Here is a 14764-nt window from a genome sequence, read left to right on the forward strand (position 1 = left end):
GCTCTATATGCAAACAAATGCTTACAACTTATATGTATTTCAAATTTTGCACACTTTGTGATGACCAACACTTTTATGAAGCTGGGACTATGTATTAGACCAAAACACTAGTTAGTGCCTGATTGAAGTGGAACACAACAAGATGCATGATTATTCTATCAAAACATTTCTGAAAGGTTGGCAGACTTCTGCATTAAACCCCATTACTGGAGTATTTATTAGAAACCACAAAGATTCAGAAGTCACCTAATTAGATGATACAGTTCACATGTGTGTACTTTTATGTCTCTTTAAACAGAGCTATTCTAGAGGGGACTCAGGGGTTAACATTAGTGAAGAAACAGCATTAGAAGACCCCGGCAGACATAAGAAGAACATTAAAGTAGGGTTGATTAAGACAAAGAAGATCCTAATCGTAGAACAGCTCAGAAAGCTCTGATGAATTCATTATCTGAACATGGCAAATGGATAGACCAGATATGGCTGCACCTAAACAGGAGAGCAGGAATCAGAGAAGCACAGACCAGTTGGGAGTATCTGTGTATATACCAGCTGGACTTCACCCATCACAGTTATGTTCCACTTTTTGCCTATTGAACTGGTATGAATATTTCCTCTGGGCTCTGTTCAGTTTTGCCTACAGTGGCAGTTGCTGGCATGCTGTCATAGAAAATGTTCTGTGACATTAAAATATGCCCTATAGGCTTTTAAGTGAGGCAAACCATTACATAACCATGATATGTTCTGACACAAAAAAAACAGTTATGATGTTGTTTTTTCCCCATTGCTGCAATATGACGTTTCACTTCCGTTGCTTTGCAGGCAATGGAGTCCCAGATAGGTGACTTCTACAAGGATATGGGGGAGCTGGGAAGCTTGCAGAGTCTGAGCCTGCCCCATCAAGGCCTGATGGCAAGTGAAAAGGAGGGTGCTGAGCAGTCGGGTGAGGTGGAAACCCGCATTGTTCGTCTTATTGAACCCTTAAAGGAGAGACGCCGTATCCTCCTGGCTTCTAAGGAAATGCACCAGGTTGCCCAGGATCTGGAGGATGAAATTGTAAGTTTTACATCGTCTGTTATTGGAAAAAGTTTATTCTTTTTTATCAATAAGTTACTGGCAACAAGATAGTTTTACATAAGTTCACAACATTGTTGGAAGCCCCAATTTAATGAAAGAAAATCCCCAAAAGTTGCAAAAATCAATTAAATATGATGAAAGTAAAAATAGTACCTAGAATTTCCATCAAAATAAACTAATTTAATCTTGAAACAGGCTGGGACAAAAATTATTGTAACCAATAAAATACTGAAAATGATGTGAGCAGAGGGTTATGTTTATTTAAGGTGTGTTTACTCATAGCATCGCAAGTGTCTAAAATCTAGTAATCAGACAGTGGCCCTATAGTATGTGCCAGTTATTTAAGGAGGTATTCCCTTTGATCTCCTCCTCCATTTTAGATGTGATTCATCTATCCCTTTTACAGGGATATGTACCAAAGGCTTTTAAGGCTGCTGTAATTAAACCTTTACTTAAGAAACCATCTCTTGACCCAGATGACTTCCTCAATTATAGACCTATATCCAATCCTCCTATCTTTTATAAAATTCTTGAGAAACTAGTTGCCAAACAAGTGTGTGACCACCTACACCATAATAAACATTGCACTGAACATAGCACTGAAACAGCTCTGGTGAAAGTCACTAATGTATTCTCATGACCTCAGATAATGGACTGTCTGTACATGTCCTGTTAGTCTCAGTGCTGGATTTGATCCAGTTGATCATAATATTCTATTAGAAAGACTTAAATATTTTGTAGGAATTAAAGGAACAGCACTAGAGTGGTTTAAATCGTATCCACCTGAACGATTTCAGTTTGTTCATGGTAATGATAATTCCTCCTCATGCTCCAGGTTTACCTTTGGAGTACCACAGGGATCAGAGCTAGGACTATGGAGTGTAATCGGTCTCAATTTTCACAAATACACATATGTGATTCATACATGCACAGGACAAGTTCCACACACACACAGCACGATTCACGCGAGCATACAAGATTCACACATCAACAGCACATGATTCGCCAAATTATTTCTGGTCCATAAACAATGATAAATTAAATTACAAAGTACCATTGGTCTTTAAACTCCACTGCATTTGTGTATGGATTTTTGAGACTCCTCTGACGTGGCTCGATACATAAATGCATTTTTTTTATGCAGGGCAATGTTTGCAACCAATCCCAGAGCACCCTTGTATAAACCATTCACAAGAAAGTAATCCATGTCGGATGACTATTTGCTCCGCTCCGGTATTCTATTAGCTCACCGTACACCGTTTAAGTTTTAAGGTATAATGCATGTAAAGTGTCCTTTGAAACAGCAGCAGAAAAATTTAAATAAACCAGAGATCCATCCATTCATTTTCTGACACGGTTTTTAAGTGGGGTCGCAAGGGGTGCTGGTGCCTATCTCCAGCTGTCTACGGGCAAGAGGCGGGGTCCACCCTGGACAGGATCGCCAGTCCATCGCAGGAATAAACCAGAGATATTAAATGCAATTGAAACAGTGAAGTTTAAACCAAGTTTACAGTGAAAAATTAACAATATAGTGATGCTGGAATGAATGGGTCAGCTTAGCTGCACAGGACACCCAGTTCTGGGGCAACCCAGCAAGAACAAAAAGGTTCAAAGACTCACAAAAGCCATCTTGGAGCTAATAATGCTACCCAGTCCAACCATAGTAGCCTAACTTTTCAAACAAATGGAAAAAAGGAAGTAAGAAGACGGTATCACACAGAATTGATCTTTCAGTCAGGCTCATTGGAAGGGTATAGAATCGATTCGGCCTAGGAACACTGTCCGCTCATCCAGCAGGCCGCTCTACGAGAGATTTGAGTTATTCTAATGCAAACGACCAAAGCAGATCTGCAGGTCTTCATTTTATCACTTGTAGCAGCCGAACCAAAGGGTCACGGTCCGGTGGTATCACCGTTCAAGACAGCAGCAGAACCAGAGTCAAACAGCTCAGCGGCCTATGGGACTCCTTGCTCAAAACAGAATAGAAATTGGACCCAGCTGTTCCGTTGGGCAACTTGAACTGGAGAGTTTTACTCATCTGCTTCACCAGGCGGGCTGAAAACCATGCATTTAATCTGGTTTGATCCTTGTGAGGAGTGAGAGTCGGTTGCTTCAGTAACCTCTGTCGCAGGGATGCGACGTCAGGGGGAGTTACTCCTGCTTACGTCATTCACGTTTGATTCTAAACCTTGGTGTTATTTTTGATCAGAGCCTTTCAAGGAAGCTCTACAATTTCCTTATTCATCTGCAGAATATTGTAAATATTAGAAATGTCCTGTCCAGGGGTGATGCTAAGAAACTAGTCCATGCATTTTTTTTCTTCAAGGCTGGACTATTGTAATTCTTTACTATCAGGAAGTCCACAAACTGTATTCAAAAGCCTTCAGCTGGTCAAAACTGTTGCAGAATTCTGATGAAAATTAAAAAGAGAGCTCATATCTCTCCTATCCTAGCTTCTCTTCAATGGCTTCCCGTTAAATCTAATATAGAATTTAAAATCCTAGCCACATGAACAAAGATGTTCCTGTAGCTAAAGTTGCAAATGATATGCTGAAATGTAGTATCCACAGTGCTGTAGACAACCTCCCTAAACGTGGCCACGTAAAAATTAATTAAAAGTGACAGATAATAATAATGGTAACAAAAGAGGCCAAAAAGGCTTCTAAAGAGATTAAATATGAATTTCATGTCCAAGAAATATCCATATCAGATTCTATCCTCCATTGCTGTTTTAGCCAAAGTGAATTTAATGGGAGTGACCAAGGAGGACACCATTGCTGAAAACAAATCATTTAAAAGCTGGACTGGGATTTGCCAAACTATATGGTGACAGGCCACAAAGATTCTGAGAGAATGACCACTGGAGAGATGAGACAAAGTTTAACTTTTTCCCAAAGCATATCAGCTCTTCGTTCACGGATGGAAAATCGAAGCATATCACAAAGAGTTTCTGACATTTTTAGGACGATTTTCCAGTCGTATGAGGATTTCTTGGATCAGGCTGCGTTTCAACCTCATCTTTGGTCCTGCGTCGTGTAGTACACAGGAGGTAACGAGGGGCGATTAGCCTCTCATGACCACCTCCCCATTTGGAATCGTAAGGTCGGGAGAAAATCCAACATGTTGGAAATTCAGTTGTGCGAGAATCTATGAGCCAATTCACCAAAACCTTGCGCACGCCGCATGTGCAAGTAAGGAGTTCTTCTTCTTCCAGATTGAGTCCGACCAGCGCCATCTTTCTGTGCTGAGTCCGTCATTTGGTTTCTGGACCCACATTGTGGGCAGATAGATCTCATTGGAGCGTCGGGCCATACACTGGAAGAACATAAACCGTGAGCGGTGAAGTTTTAAACCCTGCAGTTTTGTCATACAGTTTGAGCTTTATCTGAGTACAATGATTCAAAATATCGTACAGGGTATGTCCATCCAAAGAGCCTTCTGTGAGCCCAGACCTAAACCCTATTGAGCATCTTTGGAAGACGCTGAGACATGCCGTCTGGTAAAGGTCCCCTTCATATTTGAAAGAACTTGACAAGTTTGCTCATGAGGAGTGGAAAAAAACACCTTCTGAGAGGAGCAGAAGTCTCACTGACTTACAGAAAACTTTTGATTGGCTCAGAAGGTTGTGCAACAAAATATTAAGTCAAGGGCACCACCATTTTTCCAAAAAAGAAAAGAAAAAAAGGTAAATATAAAGCACAGGACTTTGTTTTCCAAGTTTGAAGATGTTTTCCTTTCCATCTGGGAAGCATAATCAATTCCAAAAATGAAAAAGGTTCCCGGATGGAAGTCCAGTGGTTTGTTTTTATCTTTTTTATCTTTTTTGGAATAATTATGACCTGGATGACTGGGAATCTTCACCAGCACAACACCGTTTTTGTCCAGGCCTGTTTCATGTTTTTTTTTTTATAATTTTGATTATTAGATTTAAAGTATTTCTGTGACCACTGTGGGCTTTGAACGAGGGGTATCAACAATTTTCTCCCCATATGCAAGTCTGTAGTCTAAATCCAGTCATTCTGGACTTCCAATTATCCTAAACTATGCATTTCAACAATTACAATTACATTAAAGTTACATTTAAAAAAATTTTAAAAATAAAACACCTTCAATTGTTTAGACGGTTTGTATCACTCTTCCCTCAAGAAGAAGGTCCAGAGTTGGATTAGCATCCTAGGCTCCGTCAGCATGTTCTTCCTGTGCATGTGAGGGTTTTCTCCAGATTCTCTTCTCAAAAATTCAAAAAATGTATTAAATGCACTCTGGCAGCCTGTCCAGGGTGTGTCCAGCCTTACACCAACCAACCATATTTCCTAAATATTCCAATATTCCATTATTCCATTATCAACACAGACCTATATATAAAGATAAACCACCACTGACATTTGAATAAACTTCCATTCTACCGCTGAATCACGTGTTTATTGTAGCCAATAACCAACTGCTGGCAGAAATTGGAAAAAAAAACTGTGATCACTTAGCAAAGCATAATAATGTGCAGCTGGTCCCATTGAGTCAAGTCAATTGTCCTCAGTGGAGAAAACTTCCCAATTTGACCACTTAGGAAAAACGAATTAATTATTTGGAGGAGCTAGGTTCATATTTTCAGCTGTGATTAGGTTTTTAAAATGTGCATTCTAAAAATACATATTCTAAAAAAATGTTTTCTTTGTTTAAGCTATGGATCCAAGCAAGGCTTCCTTTAGCATCAGGCAAAGATTATGGGAACAGCCTCCAGAGTGTGCAGCAGCATGTCAAAAAGCACCAGGTACACATCATGTTTAACCTCTGGTTACACTTACCTGACAGGTAGACCTTTATACCCTTAGAACCTCTTTGTGATTGGTCCAACAGACACTTCAGAGAGAGCTGACAGGGCGCCGGGCTCGGATTGAAGAGGTTTTAGACCGGGCTGCAATCATCGCCTCCCTAAGAACTCCCGAGGTGGACTTTGTGCGTGAGGGAGCTGGACACGTGCGCCAGCTGTGGGAGGTGTTGCAGCTGGAGACAGAAAGGCGCTCTGTGATGTTGGATGCGGCCCTGCAGTCTCAGCAGTACTACAGTGAGGCTGCTAAAGTGGAGTCCTGGCTGTCAGGACAAAAGCTCCATGTTGCTAATGAAGAGCAAGGCTCTGTGCGTGCGGTTCTAATATTAAAACAGTGTTTACCATACAAATTGACATTACAGTGAATATGTTACATCTGTTATAGCTTGACATTATGGTGACCTTTTACAGGATGAAGCAAGCACCCTGCAGCTGCTAAAGGCCCACTTGGCTCTGGAGCAAACAGTTGAAACATATGCAGAGACAGTAGGCATGCTCTCCCAGCAATGCCAGCATTTATTGGAGCTGGGACACCCAGAGAGGTGTGATCTAAACACTGAACTTATTCTTTAGGGCAATACAAAAGTTTTTGCCAAGTCACTAGTCTCTTCTGTTTATTGTTTTGTCATACTTAAATGTTTTAGATAATTAGAAATAAGAAAACTTTTTTTAAACAAAATAGAGTTTTCAGATTATACCTTTAGAGAAAGGTACTGAAAAAAATCTGGCTCCAGGATTACTGTGAAAAAATAATCCCCCTAGCTATATGAAAAATGAACAGATGTTTTTTCTTTTCATTTTCACTAATGACACCCAGTCTTACGTTTGTAATCTGGAATAGAATTGAAATTGAACCTGTCTGAATACATGAAGAAAGGATTAGGAAGCTCAAAATTGGGAATCTAGAATGTTCAAATGTTTGTCTGCTTTCCTAGAGATTATAATAAAGAAAGGAATTTGACCACAGTGGGATTAGGCCTGGGTGTTTTTTTTAGGAACCTGACGATTTAATCTAATTTAGACTCTTTGGACAACAATCCAATGCAATATTTATTGAATATTGAATATTTAAATGTTTCTAAGTGCTTTATTTCTTACATTTATTCATTTATCATATAGTAAACAGGAACAGCTAAAGTACACCAGTGCAGATATTTATGAGTAATTAAATATTGATACAGAATACACAAGTAAAAACAGGATATCACTTCATTAGTAAAGTCCTTGTGAGCCTAAATTAAGTTCATTTCTGCATAAGAACATGAATATTTTACATAGATTTTGAATAGTAAAAAATCTGATCATAAAGCATTAACATAGGTTAATTGTCTTATAGTGCATCTGGGAAAGAAAAAGTAAAATAATTAAAATATATGACAGGTTAAGTTGTCCTTTTAATTGAAAAATATTGGCCTATGAATGTAAATGCTCACGTGATATCACAACTAAGTATGAATCTTGAACTTGACAACCATAGTTTAGCTTGAAGAATTTGGAATAAGAAAAATTAAGTTTTTAAGCTAATGTAGAATAATTGGAGCCAATTCACTGATACATATCTAAAAGGGAAATAAAACATAAATTGGTTTTTAAATACTTGAAAGAATGACTCACCTATTCAGATATAAACAACTTTATTGGTGTAAAAAAATAAAAGAAAGCATTATAATTAGAAACAGAAACGGATATGGAAAATTAACAAGGACACCCAACCCCCATGAACCTGGAATCTTGCCTGGTTTGGTACATTTGGGCCTCAATTGCTTTGGTGCTGCCAACATGATCAGAGTTTAAACAACATGATCATATTTAAATTTGGAAACAAAGTCCATTGGATTGTTTTTTTTTTTTTTTTTTACTTTTTTGGAATATTTGGTTTTCTTTGAGTGTGGTTTTCCATAACCAAGTGGAGTTTGCAGTGAAGAGTGTTAGGGTGCTGTTGATGTTGTACAGCTTTAGGCATTCCAGGATCCGTGCCTTTGCCATTGAGTGACACTTTCTTGTAATCAACCCAGGCAGAGCACAGGTTTGTCTGGTTTTGCAGTCTTGGGTGACTGTGTTGTGACTAGGAGTTGATGTTCTGCTCCTTTGGTGATTTTGCCAATGTTTCTGCACCTCTCTCATGTGTTAATCCATGCCTGCCAGGAGCTTCTGGTTGGGATTGTGCTCTTTTGGGGGACTTTCATGATCAGGGCTGTTTGACCCTTGGTCAGCCATTAAGTCAGCTGCTTCAGCCAGTAGGTGCGGATCATGTCTGGGCCTGGTGCTGTCCAGATCATCATACCTGAGAGTCTTTGTTGGAGGTCTGGCATTGAGATGTTTATTGGACCTTGTTAACCAGGTTAGCATGTCCAGCTTGTACATCATTTTTTGTGATGCTTCTTTCTTTCATATACCTTTCCAGCATTGTTTGGTATCTAACCTTGGCAGGTTGGGATGTGTATTATTATTACCCTGCCAATGGGAGTACACCTTGCCTGGTTCAGTGGGGAACAACCTGTTTATCTGTCTGGCTTCCATCTCTTTGTTTTACCCTTTTGACTCAGGTAGCCAAGGCTTGGAATGTTAAGCTGTAACTTCAGACAGTGGGTATCGAAGCCCCCATAGTTCACAGTCTTTTGATATAGCTCTGCAGGGTAGGGTTAGTTGAGGCAATTAACACAGTAACATATTTTAACACATTCATTTTGATTAATTAATTGGAAACCTGAGCTGCATGGTGATGCAGTTGGTAGCCCTTCTCTCAAAAGTGTGACCACATTAATTACTCAATTCTATGCATTACACAAAAACAGTATAACACTTCAACATATTAAATCTCTAAAGGTAGATTAAATAATATATAACTGAGCTCAATCTGTCTTATTTTATGTTCTCAGGCAGTGGAGTGGGTCAAAAGTAACCCATACTGGTTATTTTCAGCGCAGCCGCTGGGCAGTTATAGCACTAGCCCAGTTGTAATTAACTTGACCCAGCCAGATGTTTTGCTCCATTACAACCAAACAGATGGGTGATATATTCTACCCAAATTCTGGGTCAAATTAACCTTAGTTCTTGTTTATTTGACCAGCTACATACATGTTTTTTAGTAATCTTTTTAAATACTTTTTAAAATTGTCCAATTCCTCAGATTAATTCTATGATATTAAGGCACAATCATTTGGAAAATCAATTGCAGTAGACAGCAGTAGATAGCACTCTTACCTAGCATCAAGAAGGTTAAGGGTTTGATTTGACGTCCAGGATGTTTCTGCATGGAGTGTGCTTGTTCGCTGGTGCATGTGTGGGTTTTCCCCGGGTACTCTAGCTTCCTCTCTTTTGGGTTGTGTGGAGTTTTTAGAGGACCCAAATGCAGAGATGGATGGTGAAATGGTTTGTGCAGATTTAATAAGGAGTAGTACAACAGAAGCATGATTTCTAAGATAACTGATCAAACAGCACAGGAACCAGAACAATTGGTACAACTGATACAGTTTGTTCCTGTGGGATCAATAAAGTATTTTTGTATTAAATTAAATTGTCTTGTATTGAACTGAATTTCAGAATTTTGAAGAAGACAGAATTTTGTTTCAGCTGAAAATGTGTTTAAACTAAAACATTTAAGTTTGACAAAAACAAAAAGCAAAAAGAAGAGAAATGTGTGAGGGAGTAAAATTTCTCTATTGCATATTTATAGACTGCTCACAGTACAGTTCTAACTTTGTTATTTCTTTCCTTTTTAACAGTGAGCAAATTACTAAGCAGCAGTCTCACATAGATCGGCTATATGTGTCACTGAAAGACATGGTGGAGCACAGAAAAACCAGGCTAGAGCAGCAGTATTGGCTCTACCAGCTCAACAAAGAAGTTGAGGAGTTGGAGAAATGGATTACAGAGCGTGAAGCTGTGGCAAGTTCTACTGAGCTGGGCAACGACCTGGAGGAAGTAACGGTCAGTTGATGAATAAAGTTCTACAATCTGTTTTATTTCAGATAATAAACCTGAGGATAACAAATGGTCCATCCTCTGAAAACACAAATAAATAAATAAATAAAATACCCACAATGAATTTCAGTTTGACTGTTGTTGAACTTCAGAGTATGAGGTGAAAAAGTTTTTACTCTTTTTATTTTATTTTATTTTTTTATTATTATTTTAGCTCTTCTTTTTTCTCCTTTATAATTGCTTCTCAAGTCCTTGCTCCTCTCTTAATTGTGAATACATTAATTACTCAACCGCATGACACAAAATCAGCATTAAACTTAAACATATCTAAGATATTCTACCAAAATGCTGAGTCAAATTAACCATAGTTCTTGTTTTTTTCCCTTGCTACATACACTTCTTAAGTAATATATTTAAATGCTAGGTAAAACATTACAAGAACATATAATTATAACACATTACAGTTCAATCATTTGGAAGATCAATTGCAGCAGGCTGTCCATATCTATAAAAGTCTTTAACAACCTTTTTTTTTTTTTTGCAAAGGCCATGTGGCATTAACAATAATTGTCTTGATGCCAAAAAAGAGCCCAACAGATTTTGCTTTCACAAGTGGAGCAGTACGGCTACCGCCATAGTATTCCGCTTGATTTATGCATATAAATAGCTTTATTATAATTCATGCAGGGAGTATTACAGGTTTTTATGGACAATAAAATGAAAGTAGAACAGGAAAGGAAAACAGAAAAAAAGGAGAAATGATTAAAGAAAGAGGAGATAAAAGAGGAGATAAAAGGTAAAACGATGACAATAAAACGGTAATGGTAACGGTAACAATAAAACATCTTAAGTCTGCTTCATCACCTGTAAAGAGTTGTGAAAAGAACAGCACAACCAATGGATATAGTATAAGCGATACAATAAAGTAACACCATGGTACTGTAGCTGAAGTATAAGTAGTATTCTCTCTATGCTCTCTGTATGGAAGTGAATCTCTAAGTACCTGGAAACAGGTACCTGTAGTTGTTTGTGAGAGTCCACTTGTGCATGTAAAGTTTATCCATTTGGTATGGTATCCAAACAAAAAGTGCGCAATAATGGTTGTGAAGGGCCGAAGACCCGCCCCTCCCATTGAGGCAAGCGCCAGGGGTCCCAAAGCCTCGGAAAAAAAGAAAAAACCCTGACTGGCCAGCCCGCAAGCACCATGCAGAACTCCCACCCTGGACGAAGCCCGCACCAGGGGACGGCATTGACCAAGACCGAGACAGGGAGCCAGACACAAAGCCCTTCAAAGATCCGCAACCCACCCTCCCACCGGAAATGTACTCACTCCCCAACATTAACATTCAAACCACTCGCCAGACAAATGACAATAGACCCTCAGGCTGGGATCATTCCCCCTCCCTCCCCTTCCCCCACTAGCAGAGTGCACACCCTTGAAGGGGTAAGCATTTGCCATAGGAAGTTAATGTCGATACCCAGCCACCAGGTCAACAGGCCCCGAGGCCCCACAGCACACCAGAGGCCCCGCCGTGCTGGTGTGCCTCTGTGTGCTGTGGGGTGTACACCAGCCCAGACAAACGGGTGTACACCGGCCCAGACCCCAAGCAGCATACCCCACAGAAGCCAAACACCCTTCAGGGGCATCCGCCCGAGGGCAACTTACCCCAGGGAGCACGGAACCCCGGAGCCACCCAGCGGCAGCACAGCCACCAGGCCAGTAACCCACGTCCATCGCCACATAACCCCCAAAGAGCGCCGTTGTAGGATGCCTCGAGGCATCTCCAGCCCCGCCCCCATGGGGGCAACAGACTCTGTGGTGAGACCCACCAGGCACGCAACTCCGAGAACCCCCAGGACCCAGGGACCCCTGAACGCAGGACGCGTCCCACAGCCCCTTACTCCACTAAGTGATGGAGCTGATCAAGGGAGCCTAGAGAGATTGGTCTGATGGGGATTTAGATGCTGTCTCAAGTTTAATATTACAAAAGATCTCTATACTGATTGATGCTCAGTTTTTCCTTACTTTTCCAATTCATGAGGATAGTTTTCTTTGCGATACATAACGCAGTGAAAGCCATGCAAACAAATTTTTTCCCTCAAAGTCACCCAGCAGGCAAACTGATGGGGAAGGTGAAATTTTACCACTCAGGCACTGTGATAAGTCCTTACATACTTGTACACAGAACCTCTGAACCGGCGTGCATAACCGTAACGTGTGAATATAATTATCAAGTTGATTGCCTGTGCACTGTGGACAGATATTGGATTGTGCAAAACCCATCTTGAATATTCTTTGACCTGTATAGTGTACTCAACTACATATCTAAAGCAAAACACATGCAAAATCTGGTCATGCAAAGCCTATTGGCATGACCGATTTGCATGTCTGGGAAAGTATTAAGCTCACTTGAACGTTTAGACGTTTTGCCACATTTCAGGCTTGAAACAGAGCTAAAATTGTAATTTTTTTTGAAGAATCAAGAACACAATCATCAAGTGGAACAAAGTTTATTGGATATTTTAAACTTTTTCAACAAATGTATGTAATAATTAGGCAAATGTCAGGGTTCTGCCCTCTGTTTAATTTTATTTTGTTAGTTTCTTTGATATTTTCTGTCTGATCGTATTTCTTTAGTCACTCTCTGTAGCCCCCTTGGTCCTCTTCCTTCCCCCTGGCTTCCTCCTAGTTAGTTCTTTTCACACCTGCTCCATATCAGCTCATTACCCCATCCTTTGCTCTGTTCCCCATATATAAACCACCTCTGCAGTTCCTGATTGATGGTTTCTTGTTTTGTTGCTTTCTCGTATCTTGCTCCCCACGAGTATTTTCCTTGAAGTTTATTTGATGTTGTTTGGTTTTCAGTATTTTTGCATCTGTCTGGATTTTTGCCTCAATTGCCTGTAAGTCCTTAATTAAATCATCAAAACTCAACTTTGCCAACTCATCTCTGCATTTGAGTCATCAAAGCCTCCATCAAAACTGACAGAAGAAACCAGCCTAAATGGATCCAGCGGAAAAGGCAAGTGAACGTTTAAGACTCTGAAGAGTCACACTTGATTACCTGCCCACAATCAGATCACTTTGGAGGTGGGCGAGTGCTGCTGAAGAAGTAAGAAGGTACTACAGACTGGTCCAGAACGCCAAGCTTTTTTTCTTCACACAGGCTACTTTGCTTTAGCTGAGTGGAGAATACAACCTGCATTCTCTCAGCTTCTAAACAAATCACCACCCAAACCTTCACTCATCTGTTTACCTGCTATACCAGCTTCCGATCCCCAACTGACTTCTGCTTCCAAGAGCAGGCATCGCTGCTTGCAGAAAAATACTACTACAGGTCTGACGCCGCCACTCAATCTCCAGTGGATCTGTCCGACACCGCCACTTACTCTTCAGCGGGTCGGTCTGATGCCGCAGCCTCCTCCCCGTCAGATTGGTCTGACTCCGCTGTTCCCTCTCTTATTGGTCAGCCTGCTGCCGCCTCCAAGCCAGGTCAGTTTCCTTTGTGGTTTAAGTCGCCACCTTCAAGACTCCATGTTGTCCCCACCTCTAAGGACAATTAAACATTGAACCGGCCCAACACAATTTCAAATCATATCATCCCCACAGCCTGAGGATTCAGACCTTTTTGAGTTTTCTTTATGGGGAGATTCAGAATCTTTTCCCTTTCGTTCCACCTCCATCAGCTCCCTGACAGCCAGCCTTTCCTGAACCAGAGCCCCTTAGCGGATCAGATCCCAATTCAGAGCCCATTTGCAGCCCAGGTCCTGAGTCAGAGCGCCTTAGCGGGCCAGTTATCAAGTATGAGCCCGTTAGCGGGCCAGTTCCCGAGTCAGAGCCCCTTAGCGGGCCAGTTCCTGAGTCAGAGCTGCTCAACGGGTGCTCCTCACCTGTCCAAAGCTGCGTAGCCTCTGTGTGGGTCCCAAGCTGCGTAGCCTCTGTGTGGGTCCCAAGCTGCGCCGCCTCTTCGTGGGTCCCAAGCTGCGCCGCCTCTTTGTGGGTCCCAAGCTGTGCTGCCTCTTTGTGGGTCCTCAATGCTCCTGTGCCGCAGTCGGCAGTCCCCTATGCTCCTGCTGTCGCTGGCCTCCAAGGTTCCTGCTGCAGAGACGCCATCCTCCAAGGTTCCTGCTGCAGAGACGCCATCCTCCAAGGTTCATGCTACGGAGACACCATGCTTCAAGGTTCCTGCTGCAGAGACTGTTGCCTGTCGCACTGACTCCTATCATGATGAAGTCCTTTGAAAGGCTGGTTAAAGAACACATCGTCCCCAGTCTCCCCCAAACATTCGAACCATTCCAATTTGCCTACCAATGGAACCACTCCTCTGAGGATGCCATCTTCTCCGCTTTTCACCTGAGCCTGGCACACCTGGAAGAGAACACCCATGTGCAGATGCTGTTCCTGGCATTCAGTTCAGCTTTCAACACCATCATCCCACAGCGTCTGATAGGCAAACTGGAACAGCTGGGCTTCAATACACCCCTCTGCAATTGGCTGCTAGACTTCCTCACAAACAGACCTCAGTCAGGCCGGTTCAGACAGAACACCTCTGATGTTATCACCCTAAGCAGAGGCTCCCCTCAGGGCTGCATCCTTAGCCCTCTGCTGTTCACCCTGATGACACATGACTGCGTCCCCAAGTTTGCAGACGACACCACAGCATTGGGCCTCATCAGACACGACAATGACCACGACTACATAGAGGAATTGAAGCAGCTGATGAACTGGTGCAAAGGCAACCTGATCCTGAATGTGGAGAAAACGAAGGAAATCACTGTTGACTGTTGTTGACTGTAACAATATAAATGACCCCTCACGCCCCCACCATGGACTGTTCTTGTGCTGCCCTCTGGGAAGAGCCTTCGAAGTACCCGATGCAGGTCCAGCAGATTTCAAAACAGCTTATTCCCCACTGCCATTAAACTGCTGAATGTTGT

At 41.5% G+C, this 14764-nt stretch overlaps 1 protein-coding gene across 1 annotated transcript in view; it reads left to right on the plus strand.

The window, feature by feature from the left end:
• sptbn4a (spectrin, beta, non-erythrocytic 4a) overlaps nucleotides 1–14764 on the plus strand; it is a 71056-nt gene that overhangs the window by 23569 nt on the left and 32723 nt on the right. The window contains exons 4-8 of the mRNA XM_038292258.1: nucleotides 823–1056; nucleotides 5756–5845; nucleotides 5932–6210; nucleotides 6314–6444; nucleotides 9628–9832. Of these exons, the coding sequence (XP_038148186.1) occupies nucleotides 823–1056; nucleotides 5756–5845; nucleotides 5932–6210; nucleotides 6314–6444; nucleotides 9628–9832 (939 nt within the window). The remainder of the gene's footprint in view (nucleotides 1–822; nucleotides 1057–5755; nucleotides 5846–5931; nucleotides 6211–6313; nucleotides 6445–9627; nucleotides 9833–14764) is intronic.

This window comes from Cyprinodon tularosa, unplaced genomic scaffold, assembly GCF_016077235.1.
Source record: "Cyprinodon tularosa strain WSP-4 unplaced genomic scaffold, ASM1607723v1 ctg31, whole genome shotgun sequence".
NCBI classification, from domain to species: domain Eukaryota; kingdom Metazoa; phylum Chordata; class Actinopteri; order Cyprinodontiformes; family Cyprinodontidae; genus Cyprinodon; species Cyprinodon tularosa.